The sequence below is a fragment of the Ceratosolen solmsi genome, unplaced genomic scaffold (assembly GCF_000503995.2).
Source record: "Ceratosolen solmsi marchali unplaced genomic scaffold, CerSol_1.0 scaffold41, whole genome shotgun sequence".
NCBI lineage: Eukaryota > Metazoa > Arthropoda > Insecta > Hymenoptera > Agaonidae > Ceratosolen > Ceratosolen solmsi.
The window spans coordinates 1,080,409-1,095,876 of NW_011948424.1; the positions used below are offsets into that span (position 1 = coordinate 1,080,409).

At 26.7% G+C, this 15,468-nt stretch overlaps 1 protein-coding gene across 1 annotated transcript in view; it reads left to right on the forward strand.

The window, feature by feature from the left end:
* The window catches only part of LOC105362482 (FERM domain-containing protein 5-like), a 66,359-nt gene extending 51,174 nt beyond the window's left edge, over positions 1-15,185 (forward strand). Inside the window, exons 3-6 of the mRNA XM_011499938.1 lie at positions 3,060-3,102; positions 8,965-9,141; positions 14,766-14,977; positions 15,072-15,185. Of these exons, the coding sequence (XP_011498240.1) occupies positions 3,060-3,102; positions 8,965-9,141; positions 14,766-14,977; positions 15,072-15,074 (435 nt within the window). The 3' untranslated portion in view covers positions 15,075-15,185. The remainder of the gene's footprint in view (positions 1-3,059; positions 3,103-8,964; positions 9,142-14,765; positions 14,978-15,071) is intronic.
* Positions 15,186-15,468: the final 283 nt, after the last annotated feature.

The following is a 15,468-nucleotide window of genomic DNA, read 5'->3' on the forward strand; positions in this document are numbered from 1 at the left end:
AATATGAATAAAGAATATTCATATTACGAGTACTCCAAAAACGAATAGATTTATATAAATTGTATAAAAACTTGTAAAAAATTTTTATTTTTAATTTTTCATTTATTACATATGAAAATTTTCGAATTTATTCAATGATAAGTAATTTAAATTTAAAAATTTCTGAATTTCTGATCATTGACTGAAAATATATTGTTATACTTCTTATCTTCAATTCTTTGTATTTTAACAAATAATATTTAAAAATTTTTTTTATGATCTTTATAGCACGTTATGCTACATAGAGTAATAATGAATTAACATTTGTGTGTGTGATATACTGTGGGAGAGTATGTAGTACATTTTATATTGTACATTACACTTTTGAATCGATAAATAATATAAAATTTTCATCCATTTATATTAATTATTTTGAATGTATTGAGATTTTTAACCCTTGATATTTAACGTGAAAAACTATTTGTAATTGTTAATAATAATTAAATTCAATAATTATATTTATTTAGATATCCAAAAACTGTTATTATTGTTCCATACATTTCACAAATGATATTTCATCTCATATATATATATATATATATGTTATTCTAATACTATAAGTTTTGGAAAATTTTTTTGAAACTATAATTTTCAACTACGATATAAATAAAGTCATATATATTTTTTTCATCGATGTGACATTGATAATATGAATTAATTTTGCAAAGTACATAATGACGATTTTAGTAATTGAATTAAATATTGAAATTAAAAGAGCTCAAATTCCAAAAAAATCTAAAGCACGCATAATTTTCATTATGTGTTAAAAAATTTAATATTTTACAAATTTAAAAACTTTTCATTCCATATTTACGAATGACTTGCGCAGCAGATACGTCGAAATGTTTTTAGCAAAATCAATATCCTTCCTCCTGTAAAACAGAGACATTTTTCACGTACGCATGATCTGGAAAATTAGCTCTTTATAAGTGTCTGTGTGAAAGTGCCTTGGATATTATATGTAAAAACTGGTTTTTCAAGTTAAAACTTTAGGCTGTGCAATGTCACTTTAAGCAAAAAGATACGATAAATTGACTTCCTAGTATCATACATATTGAAGAAATATTTTTGTAATCCTTATGAAAATAAAAGAGTATTTCAATATAAAAAATAACTTGCTTTAAAAAATAACGCTTAAAATTTTTCGTTTTATTAAACATTTCCTTTATTTCTGATTTTTAGCATATATTTTTATTTCTGTATTACTAATTTATAATAAAAGGAGTTATAAATATTGAAAAAACTATGTAGAATGAATTAAAATGTAATTACGCGGTTAACAATTGTAATTATAACGATTTTCTAAATTGTTCTATATTGTTTTGAATTTATCGAATTTTATAAAACTTAAAAATGTCTATATATTCAAAATAATATAGATTTTAATACAATTTTACGAAACTTCAATTATATTTGCAATTTAAATTACTAAGATTGAATGATGACCTATAATTCAAAATGTAATAAATCTATTAAATTGCATTCTAAATACTTTATATTTATGCTCTAATAAATAACGATAATAATAATAAATCGAAGGATAATGAAGAAATAGATAGATTATTGTTTATTATTAGAAAAAATTTAAGTTTAACAAATATAAGCGAAATATATATATATATACTCTGGTATTAAAAGTATAAATGTAAGTAATTTGTACAAAGTTTCTTTTTACAAATATTTATATGTGCATAAAATTTAAATAAACGTGAGTGCTAGTACTTTTTTAAAGTATTTTTCTACATTTTAATACCTAAAACTGTTAATAAAATTTTTTTTTTGTGAAATATAAAATTTGTTTTTTAATCTACACGAACTGAAATATATATTAATAGAGTACCGGCTATTAAATAAATCGACATGTAATATAATTTAAATATTTGCATATGTTGCAAAAATTATAGTTATAATTTTTTAAATATACCAATTTACACCGAAATATTTATAATTATATAATTTATATTGAATTTTTTATTTTATTTAAGCATCATTTTTATTTTTATGGAATATCAATATTTTGCTTTTGTATGTGTTTTAATTTACTTATATATTCACTACTGACACAGTAATCAGTCATATGTATATGAATTTTGCACAGCATAGATTTACTGACGGCGTTTACCGTTTCCTTATTTTCTTATTTTTTATTATCTTTAAAAAGAAAAAATTAAATTATTTTATTATTCCTATATCCGTTACTACATTACTAGTGGTTAGACATTATTTGAATTGCTCCAACATCCGTCTATAAAACTTCTTAATAACCATCGCAGAGGATTTGTACTTTTTTGGTGAACAGTATAATATTCATAAATATAAATAGCTGAGCTATGAACAATTTTCCTTCACGAGTAAAGATTCTTTTAATGACGGGTTTACAATAGGTTTCCTAAGCGATTAAGAGCATGTAAAATATATTTAATACTTAGAATAAAAAGTTTAACACAAATGTCTCGTAAAAAAATATTTTTAGCTTATTAATAATTCAAAATACATTATTAAGCAAATAAAAAATTAAATATAAAGACTATAGAAGCTTTAGCGTAACACTATATAACTTATTGGTAAAATTATTATTAAGTGTCTTAAGTTTATTAAGGAGTACATGATATTAAATAATATTAGATACTTTTCTCTTTTTGAGCAGCAGTAAACATTAAAATTCAATTTTCTATTTATTAAGGCAGCAATTCAAGTTTCATTCAATAAATAATTCAAGGTTTCAAGTTGATATATAATTTACCATTTATTTCGACACTTCTTAGCTCTATAAAATAATAGTTACATAAAGTATTAGATATTTTAGATGAAACGAGTAAAGATTATTAATTTAAAGAATTTTTTTAAAGCGTATTAAGAAAAATTTATGAAATTTTTAAATAGTTTTATCTTCAAATACATTTTGAGAAATACTTCTTATTTACTTAGTTCACTCAACACGTATGCAAATTTACTTGGTGAAAATATATATAAATAAAATATACTTAAAACATTCTAATGAATTTTATCTTTATTTTTAGCATTGGTTGGACTTGGCTAAAACAGCAATTAAACAGGTTAAAGGTTAGTATTTCTGGTTTATAGATTAAACGAATAATTACTATGCTCCCTACTTATTCGGATCCTTTGGTTTTTAATCAATAGGTTACATTAGTTTTATTAATAATAAACGTAGATTCTAGTAACAAAAAGATATAATACTATATTTTGTCATAAAATCTATTACCCACAAAATTTGAAGGAGACTCAAAACTAAAAAGACTATCGACGATGCAATTATGCAATTTCTCGACAGTTATAACCACAATAAAAAGTAATATAAAATCTGTATAAAAATAATTGTATCGTAAAAATAGAAATAATAAAGAAACTTTAATATTATTAAAAGTATTATCGTTCGTTTTTAGTGTAGTGACGGATTTATTTTTATTTAAATTTTTTACTTAGATGAAATTCAAAGCGTTCCAAAGATTTTTTTCATTCTTTTAGCAAATAGTAATGTTTCAATATATGAGTCTGTCCGTAAATATTTTATAATAAATATGGGTAATATTAGTGCTATATTACACTCATAATATTAATACATAATTGATTAAAAATCTTTTTAAAAAGCCTTTTTTTCAATGTTAACATAATATTTGATATTTGTTAATATTTTGATTTTTATCAAAAACATTCCTTTTTTAAGAAGACAAATTATTTTAAGAATAGATGAGACATAAGAATGAAAAATGAGAAATTGTAAGAAATATAGACATTTATGATTTATTTATTAAAAAATTTTCAATTTTCATTTTGAATATTACTAAAAAGAAAAAGAAAAAAAAGAAGAAGAAAAAAACGAATCAATTAAATAAAAGAAAATTTATTGAAAAAATTTTACTTTAATAATTTGCTAAAATTAATCATTTTTAAAATGTATACATCGATATTCGTTTTTGATAAGAAAATTAATATCATTTGTTTTTATTATCCTTACATTCATATGCATCTATTATCGATTATAAGAAAATAAATTAGAATATTGCAATGATAATAATAGAGTTTTCAATATTTTCAATCTTTTTAAATAAAAGCAAGTAATTTATAAACAGTAACCTACGAGTATGAAATTAGTCTCTTATAACGTCTTTTATATCCTAAATTACAATTATACATTAGATTATTCTTTTAGTCTGCAATGGAAAAAAATATCCAAATCCAGAATCATGTTCACTCTCTATTTTAAAATTCTCCTAAGCTCCTCTTTACATATCAAGCAAGTACATCTTCAGCCTACTTATCGAATCCACTTAGTCTTATCCAGCAGTTCACAGCGGAAAAGAACGTTTCCTTTTACTGCAACTTCTGCAGCAACGAACTTGAAGTCCGAGAAAAAGTATATACTTCACTTTTATTACTTTTTTAATGAGCATGAAAACCTAGCTATACTGCTATAAATTCCAAATAATTATAAAATATAGAAGAATATAGAGCATTTGTTTACGGATGAACATCACTCTATTAAATATCATAGATGTGTTAGTATTACAAAGTGACTCATTAATTTGTCATCTTAAAATCATTAATTGTAATTATTAAAAAGGTTAAGAAACGAGCTCAATTCTTAATTTGTTGAAACATTCAGGCACCATGATTATATGAAATTTCAAACTTTTATATTCCTTTGCCATCATTTATTTATAAAAACGTTCGACAAACTACGATATTACCAATTTTATCTGTAGCATTGAAATACTGAAGTCGTAGTCTTATACAAATTGCCAAATCAAGTATTAAAAGTGATTGGATTCATACCACTATAGAGCTATTTCTCTATAAAAAAAAAAAAAAAAAAAAAAAAAAAAAAAAAACTAATAATAATTTAATTATCGGTAAAAGAACGGGAATAAAGACTTGGCGGTAACACATCGAAATTTCTAATTATGAAACTTGTTCACGATAAATTACTTAAAATTTATGAGTGAATGTAGACATCAATATTAAAGGCATTTAAATTATCATTTTTACTTTTAAAAAAATGTTGGGGAACTTTTAATAATCTGATGTTTAATTTTCTTGATAATCAATTTTTTAATTTAACTTAATTACAATTTAAGTTAAAATAAATTATGAATAATAATATTAGAATGTTTCAAGGATTGTTTTTAAAAAATTTTTATAAAAGTATTTATTTATTCTGTAATTCATTCTAATATTATTATAATTATTCGATGAAACTTTAAATATATTATCATAATTATTATCTTGAAACTGTAAATCTTCATGGATATTAACTCAGAACTTTATTATAAAATCGAAATATAATTTCATTCACAAAACTTAATAATTATATTAAATTATATTAAATTATATTATAACAATTTATAAAGATTCAGGATTTTTCGATTCAATTTATACGATCTTAACAATAATTTAAATTAATTTACGCTAATAATTTCATAAATTCTTATTCAATTGTCACATTTAATATTCATTACATAAAAGTAATTTAATTGAATCCTTAATAATTTGTTGTTGTTATTATTTAATACTATTGCCATTTTCTTTACGTATTTACAATAATTATGAAGATAAAATTTATATAAATATAAATGTGAATTAAGTTACTTATTCATCATTAATCTTTAATTTCTTATTTGATTGGTTGTATTCTCTTCAAATTTTGAATATTTTCTCTAAAAGAAATTAATAATTACTATCTATTTATGCATTCTTGCTTCAAATAAAGTGATTTAAATAGTTTTTATAAATTTTTTTTATGAAACTTTTGCTACAAATATATCATAAGTACTTAAAGCGAATAATCAAAAGATATGTTTGTTATTCGATTTAAATGTATACGTGCAACTTGAATACAATGATAGTTCTTTAAAAGTTAAGCGTGTAAATTTATTATATTCTATTCTTTATAAAGTATAAAAGTTTATACAAATCCTTTCTTTATATGCGACAGAGCTTTCACACTTATCCGATTTTGAATCAATAAAACCGTAGCAACTCACATAAATATTTCAAATGTAATGGAATGTATTGATATTTCTACAAATTTGTCATTGTAGCGGTTGTAGGAGTGAAAATATTATCTAGAAACACTAAGCTACACAGATATCAATGAATAATAAATTATATCGTAATGTGTTTGAAAAGTACTAAAAATATAATAAAAATATACGTCAATTAGAGTGTTATATTAAAAAAAAAAAAAAAAAAAAAAAAAAAAATTAACCCAAAAAAATTAATATTAATGTCACATGCGCGTTATATGCACTTTTTCTAATTAGTTTAATTGGATTAAAAATTTATTAGCATTTAGTATAAAATGACAAGTAAAGTGCTTGAAAATATTTTAACTTCTAAAAATATATAAATTTCCTAAACGTCCCGATCCCCCCCCCACCCCCTGATACACGAGTTCAAAATTAAAGAAATAATTGTAAATCTTATTTAACACAAAAATTACTAATCGCTATACCGGCCTACGTAGCTAAGGTAATATTTTGAGAGAAAAAAAAAACCAAAATATTCTCGGCGTTAAAGCCACGTACCTAAGCAACGAATGATATTCGTTCGTTCAACTTGAACTTTTCACGTGACTTATCGCGCGAGCATGATGCTTCAACCAAACGTGCTCGAGCCAATAAATTATCGCTGACCATTAATCGCGCGGGTATCCCACGACAATATGGCCACGAGGAATAGCATAAATTTTCGCACAATTCTTTCATTCTCACCGATCGTTCGACAAACTTACAATTCCCTACGGGGGCTTAAGGTAATGGCTCGCACCGTCGGAAGAAAGAAAGTCGGCCAAAGTCGCCGGGAGTCTCTGCTCACTCAATGGAAATTGCAACGAGTACATTACGTTCCGCGATGCATAGGTCGCCAGGGTATTTGGCGTATCGAGTACGCGATGTGGCGGTGGAGTTTCAGATCGATAAATGCACTTCCGCTAGCATTCGAGCACTCGAGCTGTGCGTGCTCCCGAAAGACGACGACAAGGGCGAAACGCGGGCTATGACGGGGCCGTTAAGATTACAAGGTGTGAGGTGGTGCGAGAGCTGCTTTCGCCGAGGATGTAAACGTCACTTGCTTCCTTTTTGTCATTGTTGGTCCGCTTTACGTAACGGGGCTGCCAACCTACCGCTTGAGTTTATCGCAGGGCCGATCGATGGATCGTGGCGAGGAGTTGTTTGCGTTTATTGTTGCTTGCTTTGCCTTAGCCATTAAGTTGAACGAGCGAGTTGCGACGAGTGAGGGCGTGGTCGGGGTAGTGGCGGGTTCGTCGGAGCGGGGTAGGAAGGACAGGGATACCGAGATAGAGAGAGGTAGAGAGAGGAGATAGAGAGGCTATGTTGCCTTGGGCTTACAATCACACGAATGGCTGCTCTTTCGTGAATATGTACTTTTTATCTCTTTAGATTGATACAATGGATATTTTGCAAAAATTTATTGCAAAAATACTTTGGACTTTCATTCTACTGGACAATTTTATTTTATAAATTTGTACAGTGTGATGGGCAAGTGTCATTAAATCTGTCAATAAAAAGCTGATAATGGTAAACGGTAATGGGGATTAAACTAGATGTATTTAAAGCATGAATCCCGATACACTTATCGAGAGTTTTACAGTTTTACAAGATTCGTAAATTGGATGTAAGATTCTTCAAAATGTGCATGATATTATAAAAATGATAATTTCATAGCGTTCAGAGATAATAGCGTCTTTCGAATTTCTTCATCTTTTTGCATTATAACTGATTCGCGAGGGCTCTTGCAATTGTAAAGCACAAGTAAGATAAGTTGAAGTTAAATATTTTATTGTGAGGGTAAGCTCGCCACGTGGCCTAGGCGAGATTCGCTATGATTCGCTATGGTAGAAAGACGATGAGAACGAAGATGTGCATAAATATCGGCACATGTACATTTAGTTTAGATAAATACAGGTCATCCGAATTTACGTGTAAAAATGTTTATTCTTGAGTTTTTCTCCTTATTTTCTTTCTTACTTTTTAACGAGTGTCGAAAATATTGTCAGGCAACCAAATTGCCATTAATATTTAATTGACGCGAGATAAAAAGTACTTTTGAGAAAAATATTGTAGACAGTAAAATAGGTATTTTACTATATGATTATGATTTTACGTAATTCTAAAAGTACTTGGAATGTTAAAAACTGAAATGTGTTTACATTTTATTTTAAATTTTCGTTTTATAAATTCTTTAATGTTCCCAAAGTGCACTTCTATCGAAGAAGTTCGAAAATATACATAACTTTTTTTTTATGTCTAACATACATTTTCTTCGTTACTGCGCTTAACCTTACACGGGCAAAGTGCATAAATAAGGAAGATTAATGTCCATCTTGTAATACCACAATTTCTCAACTTTTGAATGAACTTAAACAAAAATTCATTAAGCACATAAGTTCAATGCTCGCGTAATATACTGAGATTAAATATTTAATCAGAATTTTGCCTTATGGCAATATGCCGCACATCACAATCATCTTAACAATGGCATTACTTTTACGATAATAATAATTTTGTCATTATCATGCTTAATCGATCGCTTATTTCCCTAATTTGTCTGTTTACTAGTGCGGTCTATTATTATTAATCGATTATCAATTATCGATTATCGATTATCGATTATCAATACGACAATAATGCTGCTTTTCTTTTCTTCCGTTTAAGCTCCTCTCAACTCTTAACACGAACTCATTTCGTACTAATGCATTTCCTATCATCCAAGAAAACACGGAAATCCCTTTGGCAATCGGATTCTTAACTGATCTTATTGATCATTCACCGACCAAAAACTCATCCATCCAGCCTCGTTACAATAGCATTACCGAGCGATGCCCCCTTTTTATCCAAACAGCCCACGCACTATAAACTACAAGATGATTGAACATTGTTACAGACACAGAGCCGATTCTGTTCAGCTTCCGCGTGAAGTTCTACCCACCGGATCCGCTTCGACTGAAAGAAGAGATCACGCGCTATCAGATTTATCAACAATTGAAAAGAGATCTGCTACACGGCCGCCTCTACTGCAGTCCCGGCGAGGCGGCGCTACTGGCGGCTTGCATCGTGCAAAGTAAGGATCTGCTTTCTAAGCTAAACCACTCGATTAATTAGAGCCAAATTTTTACAAAAAGCACCTTTTACTTATATATTGTCAACCGTATAGACTGAACGCAGTTTTTATACAGTTTGACCGTTTTCCGTAATTAACGCGTTAAGAACGAAGGTGCCTCTGTATCACGAACAGTACTTCTTTAGTACTTGGAAGGGAAACATCATTGCTTAAGAAAGTAATACGGGTCCCATTGGAGTTTCTCCTGGTGTTGAGCGAACTAATTGATTAATAAACGAGAGAGTTATGTAAATTCTATTTCATTAAATATTTAAAAAAATATTTCTTATGATATAATCATAGGCATTCCGTATGTTTAAAATCTTATGCACAAAGCGAATGATTAAGAAAAAATTTTTATATCAATTTTTACGAATGTGCTCATCTTCGTTAAGATGATCTCGATAAATTTCAGTAATCTATCGCATAATTTATTGATAAAATTGTTTAATTAAAATTAATTTGTAATAGTAATTTGTACGTACCAAATTATGAAAAAAAAAAAAAAAAAAAAAAAAAATTATAATCTACAATTTTCTGAATGTATATATCCCACCATAGAACAATATTGGTGATTTATGAATATTATCAATTTAATATATACATTCTACAGTTATTGTCTTAGGATTAATTAATTAATAAATCATTTCGTTATCAAATTTTTTCTGCCTAATGCTTGTAATTTCGTTAAAAATGCTATTCAAGTTTAAATCTTGATCAAATGATAATTAACAAAATTTTTCTTGGACTTATCTTAATATTAAATTTTTTCATTTATAGATCGAGGCATGATGAAAATATAAATAAATATTGGCTTTGCTTTTATACTTCATATTTATTTCATGTTTCTTAAATTTTTCGAAATATAAATGTTATAAATTCTTAATTTAAAGCTTTTTTTAATAAAAGATTTTCACAAATTAATACATTCGATTATTCTTCAGTGAATGCTCGAATTTCCTTCTAATAATCACTTGAATCATATAATTAATGTTACATGATATTATTTATATTACTAATACTTACATTTATAACATTTTTAGAAATAATAATAATAATAATAAACAATAGGCAAATATATTTTAGTCAAATAACTTAAAATATTTTATAACATACCATTTAAACATCGTAGCATATGTACTTTTGACTTTTGCTTTGTATTTGAAATATAAAATACTCTATATTGAATTAATAGAAAAATTAGAAATTTATGTTAATCAATAAATATTAAATTGGTAATAAAATGTTGCGTAAATTTTTTCTTTTCATTTTTTTGTTTCTATTTCTTTTTTAAACTTCGTTTATAAGAATAACATTTTGTAATGTAAATGTGAATTATAACAAGTAGTTATTTCATTCTTATATTTTCTATGAATTCTTAAAATATATAATATATATATATATATATATATATATATATATATATATATATATATATATATATTTTATATTTTTTTTTTATATTCTTATATTTTCTATGAATTCTTAAAATATATAATATATATATATATATATATATATATATATATATATATATATATATATATATAATTTATAATTACTTTTGATATTGATAATAAGGGAAATTGGATATATAACGAGTTTACAAATTATTACTTATGTTTAAATTTTTTTGTTTTTATATGTGCATTAGTTATTTATGAATTATATCGTTGCTTATAAATATATTATATAGAGATTCTTATTGTTTTAGAAAACATTTTACCTTGCACAATCGTAGTATGCTAATATTCTCATTCATTTAATTCGTATGTTACTGAAAAGATGAAGTAGTTAAAGATTTCATATGTATTAATATTCGTTACATTTTCCAAGGTATATTAGTCAATTATTTTCTGTATGAATATGTCATATATTCACATCCACTTTCTATGTATTGACGCGAATGTGAATAATTAAGAACTGAAATCGAAGGGTAATGTTTGCTATCGTAAAGACTATCGTAAGAGCGATCCTTGATTGAACAAAACATATTTAATTACTTGCAAACGACAAAAGCTTATGTGTGCCCATTTAGCCAAGTCGATTTATTGGTTGAGTAAGTACTTCTTCAATGATCGATTATTGGGTGCTCGCCGCCAGGCTAAATCTCACGATGGAACATTTCAGGGCACAATTTACGCACTCGAAAAATGCAATTCATTTGCTTTTATTGTTGTTGTTTTGAATAGTACTTTTTCAATGAGAATAATGTGGTGCACCTTGAAGTGGAAGCTACACATTTTTATGTTTTTCAAAAATATATGAGAAAAGTACTTTAGTTCTTTCCTTCTCGATATAGTAACGTCAACAATGCAATGCAAACTCTTATCGCAGTTTCTGAAGATAGTAATCAATTTTGATTAAGTAAAGTTGAAGAGGATTAGGAAATCGATTTCGTGAATAGATGTGTAGATTTGGCTGCCTCAAAGTTTTCAGAGAATTGGTGAAAAACGAAAATGATATAAAATATCGTTATAACATTGTATAAAATAAATGTTAAACGTTATTCACAATCACTAATATACATAACATTTATTCTAAAGAAAAAAAAGAACATTTCACTTCTATAAAAGTTAAATAAGTTAATTAAACATATAGACGTTTGAATATTGAATTATAATTCTTATTAACAACTAACATTATGAAATTGAGTAATTAATAAACTAATAATTTATTAAAACTTACAAGAGTGAAAAATATTTTGTCGAGGCTAAGATTGAAAATCTTATCAAATTTTTCATACAATAAAATGTTTCATAATAGCATATATTTCTTCCTTAAATATCTATAAATAAATCTTAAAGTAAAAAAGCGTTAAAAAACATTAAATTTTATTATTGATTAGATTAATGTTTCTTATATTTAAATAGACGTTTAATTTCAATTTGACAAATACTTGCTTAGGCTATGTCGGCTGTATCGAATATAAATATTGAAAATGACAGTAACGTCATCAACTTTACACATAAATTTTTACGCGCGTGTATATACTCTATTTGAGAGAGAGAGAGAGAGAGAGAGAGAGAGACGCACTTCCTGTAATGCTTCAGAACTCTTCACTTTTTCTAGCCGACGACGAGATCTTTCGTCTTATCGCCCGAATGACGAACGACACTCTCGAAATGATCGAGACACTGGCTTAGAGTCTTTTATTTATTTCCTTTCTTATTGAAAAATCACAAGCAAAAGTCTTGTCTTCTTCTATCTCGAACTTCCATTGTCAATTTATGAAGATACCTGTCCATGTCTTCCACAACCTTATGTTTGTAAAAGTATTCCGTTGTGTTGTATTGTTAATAGTTTGATAGAAGCACCTTTGATTAAGCACAATCTTTAATTAATTAACAGCACCTCAACAATGACATAACTAAATAAATTTTCAAATTTATCATAGGATATCATTATTAAGTATGCACACTATCAAGTACAAATACATTTAAATTTTGCAATTTCTTTGAGAAAATCTGTATCTTCTTATCGGGGCACATTTAACATAATTCAATGGAGCTACCTTCACATAATACATAATTATAAAAAGTAAAATTTAATATGAATAATGTAAATGAAATCGGCCAATAGCCTGCAGTCATTTATTTAATATGAAAATTGAACTTATTGTTTATACGATGAAAAAAGAAAGATATTTGATTTGAGATACTGGTGAAAGAATAAAAAAATAACATGCGTATTATCTTCTTTGTTTGTATAGTCCAATTTTTGTATTATAGTTTATAAAGATAACGAATTACGTAATTTGAAAATTGATCTAATATTTAACAACCTTTCACGCTGCTCGTATAAGTGAATAGAAAAAAGCTTTGTCGAGATAATATAAAGAGAATAAAGGACTCACAGCATACACGATTACACAAAACTGTTAATTCCGATTTCGCGATTATTTCTCGCCGTAATATAATGCGGCTATGTGTAACAAACAAGGAAAGCCGATATTCAATTAAAATTCCAATTAGCTCCTTAAGGGGATCTACTCATCTACACTTTAAAAACTAAAGTTTTTTTTAGTTTTTTTTTAATGAATTCTGTAGATGAATAAAATTATAAGACTTATGAAACAGTAGACAGAAGAAAAATGAAACTTTATAATAAACTTACTATTGACGAATCCTGTGACTGAAATTATAAATTGATAGAAGCAATGGCGTGCGTAAATTTTACTCAACGTTAAAATTTAAAAACGCTTATTTTGTAATTAAATTACATGCTTGGTAATCCATAGATATTAAAAAAAAAATAATAATAATAAAAATACTCTATAATTATTGGAAAGAAAAAGAAAGGAAATAAGGAATAAAATCTTTTTCTTTTTATATATTTCAATTTATTTAAACATCCTTTTTTAAGACATTGAAATTGATGATTTGGATTAGTTATAAAGCTCGTATAAAATAAAATTTACATTTGATCGATGGCTTAATTAGTTTTTGTACTATTACGACCGCCAATTTGGAAAATTTCTAAAATTCAGTTTGAAATGTCGAAAAAAAGTACTTTAATATTCCATATTATGAAGAGTATGCATTCCTATTTCATACTTATATACTCTCGATTATGTATTTTAATAAAATACGTTTCATTGTTTTTCGAAACTTTGAAAATACAATGTTGAAAATACAGTTTCGATCATAATTTTGTGAAACGTTGATTTAACCATGAATAAATAATGCCAATGTATATTCTTTATATTGTAAATAAAGAGCTTGATTCTGTTTGTTTTAGAATATTGTTTTTTTCTTCTTTACTTTCATGGTGAAAGTTTTTATTCAAATCTCCGATAGACTTAAAAAAAATCTAAGAATGTAAAATAAATGTCGCCATTTCACAAAGCTCCCACAAATCTGTGAAAATCCATAAGAATTGTATGTGTCGCGAATTTTAAGACTCGTATAATAAAAATTTTTTTTTTTTTATAGATAATAAAAACTGGACGCTATTCAGCACTACTTTTGTAATTTCTTTTCTATTTAATTCTTTATGGTTTCACTAAGAAACCATGTACTTCTTGCATTAAATACTATGAAAAAACCTGGTTTTCCTTTGAATTTTATAAAAAGATTTAAATAAAAAATCCTATTATAATACACGCCATTGTGTAATTTTGAATATATATTTTCCAGTATGTGATAGGACACGAATACTCCATTTTGAGGAACAATTATCATATGGGAAACGAATGTGTGTATAAACATCGATATACTCAGTCGGGATATCCGTACTCGTTGTGAAAGCGAAAGATCTGTATTTCGATTTGGAATCTTTTTCCTTTTTACTTTACAATAGAATACACAACTTTCGTGATTTTTTAGTAAATTCATATTATAATATTTATAAATAAAGATTACGTATTTTCTTGTGCAGATGCACATGCTTGTGCATACGCGTGTATGATGAAAATATCGCAGTAAATTTTTAACCTTTAGAGCTATAAATAATAAATATGTGATATATAAGACGTAAATATGCGAGCGTGGCTGTTGAAATTTGCCTATAAAATTGAAAAAAAAAAAAGAAAAAAAAAAAAAAAAGAAAAGAAGCATTAATTTATCGATGGATATTGCTTATAGGCGAATTGGGCGACTACGAACCAGAATTGCACGAGGGCAATTACATTTCGGAACACAAACTCCTTCTAAAGCAGACCGACGCGATCGAGGAGAAGGCTCTCGAGCTTCATCAGACACAACTCAAAGGTTTTACTCCGGAGCAAGCCGAGACTCACTTCCTCAGGCTGGCCTCACAACTCGACACCTACGCTGTTGATCCGCACCCCGTTAAGGTGAGCGTGACTCCTCGTATTATATTGCTCCTGCGATGTTTATTTATCCTTCAAGCAAACAATATTCGTCGTAACTTTAATTTCTTATTTTCAGTGACGCTCAGCTATCACAAAATTTAACATTATTCATCGTTTGATTTTTTCTTTACCTTTACGATATCTTCTCACTATTACTTACTACTCATCATAGTAAGTAAGTAAATGCGTAGTTTTGCAGATCAAAAATCTTTCATGTATCAAATGTTTTGACGTCGAGGGCTATTTATGTGATAAGCTTAATAGTTAAACACCGTAAAAGTATTTACGTAAATATAAATTATATTTAATAAATATGAACGTATATATTTTCTCGTAAATAATACATATTCATGCACAAAATTTTCATTCTTAAAAATCTAAAAAGTAAGTAAGTTTAATTTTAAGAATCCAGTTTCGTAGGCGTATAACTAATTGCTTGAAAATCAATTATCAATCGCATGCAATAATAAAGC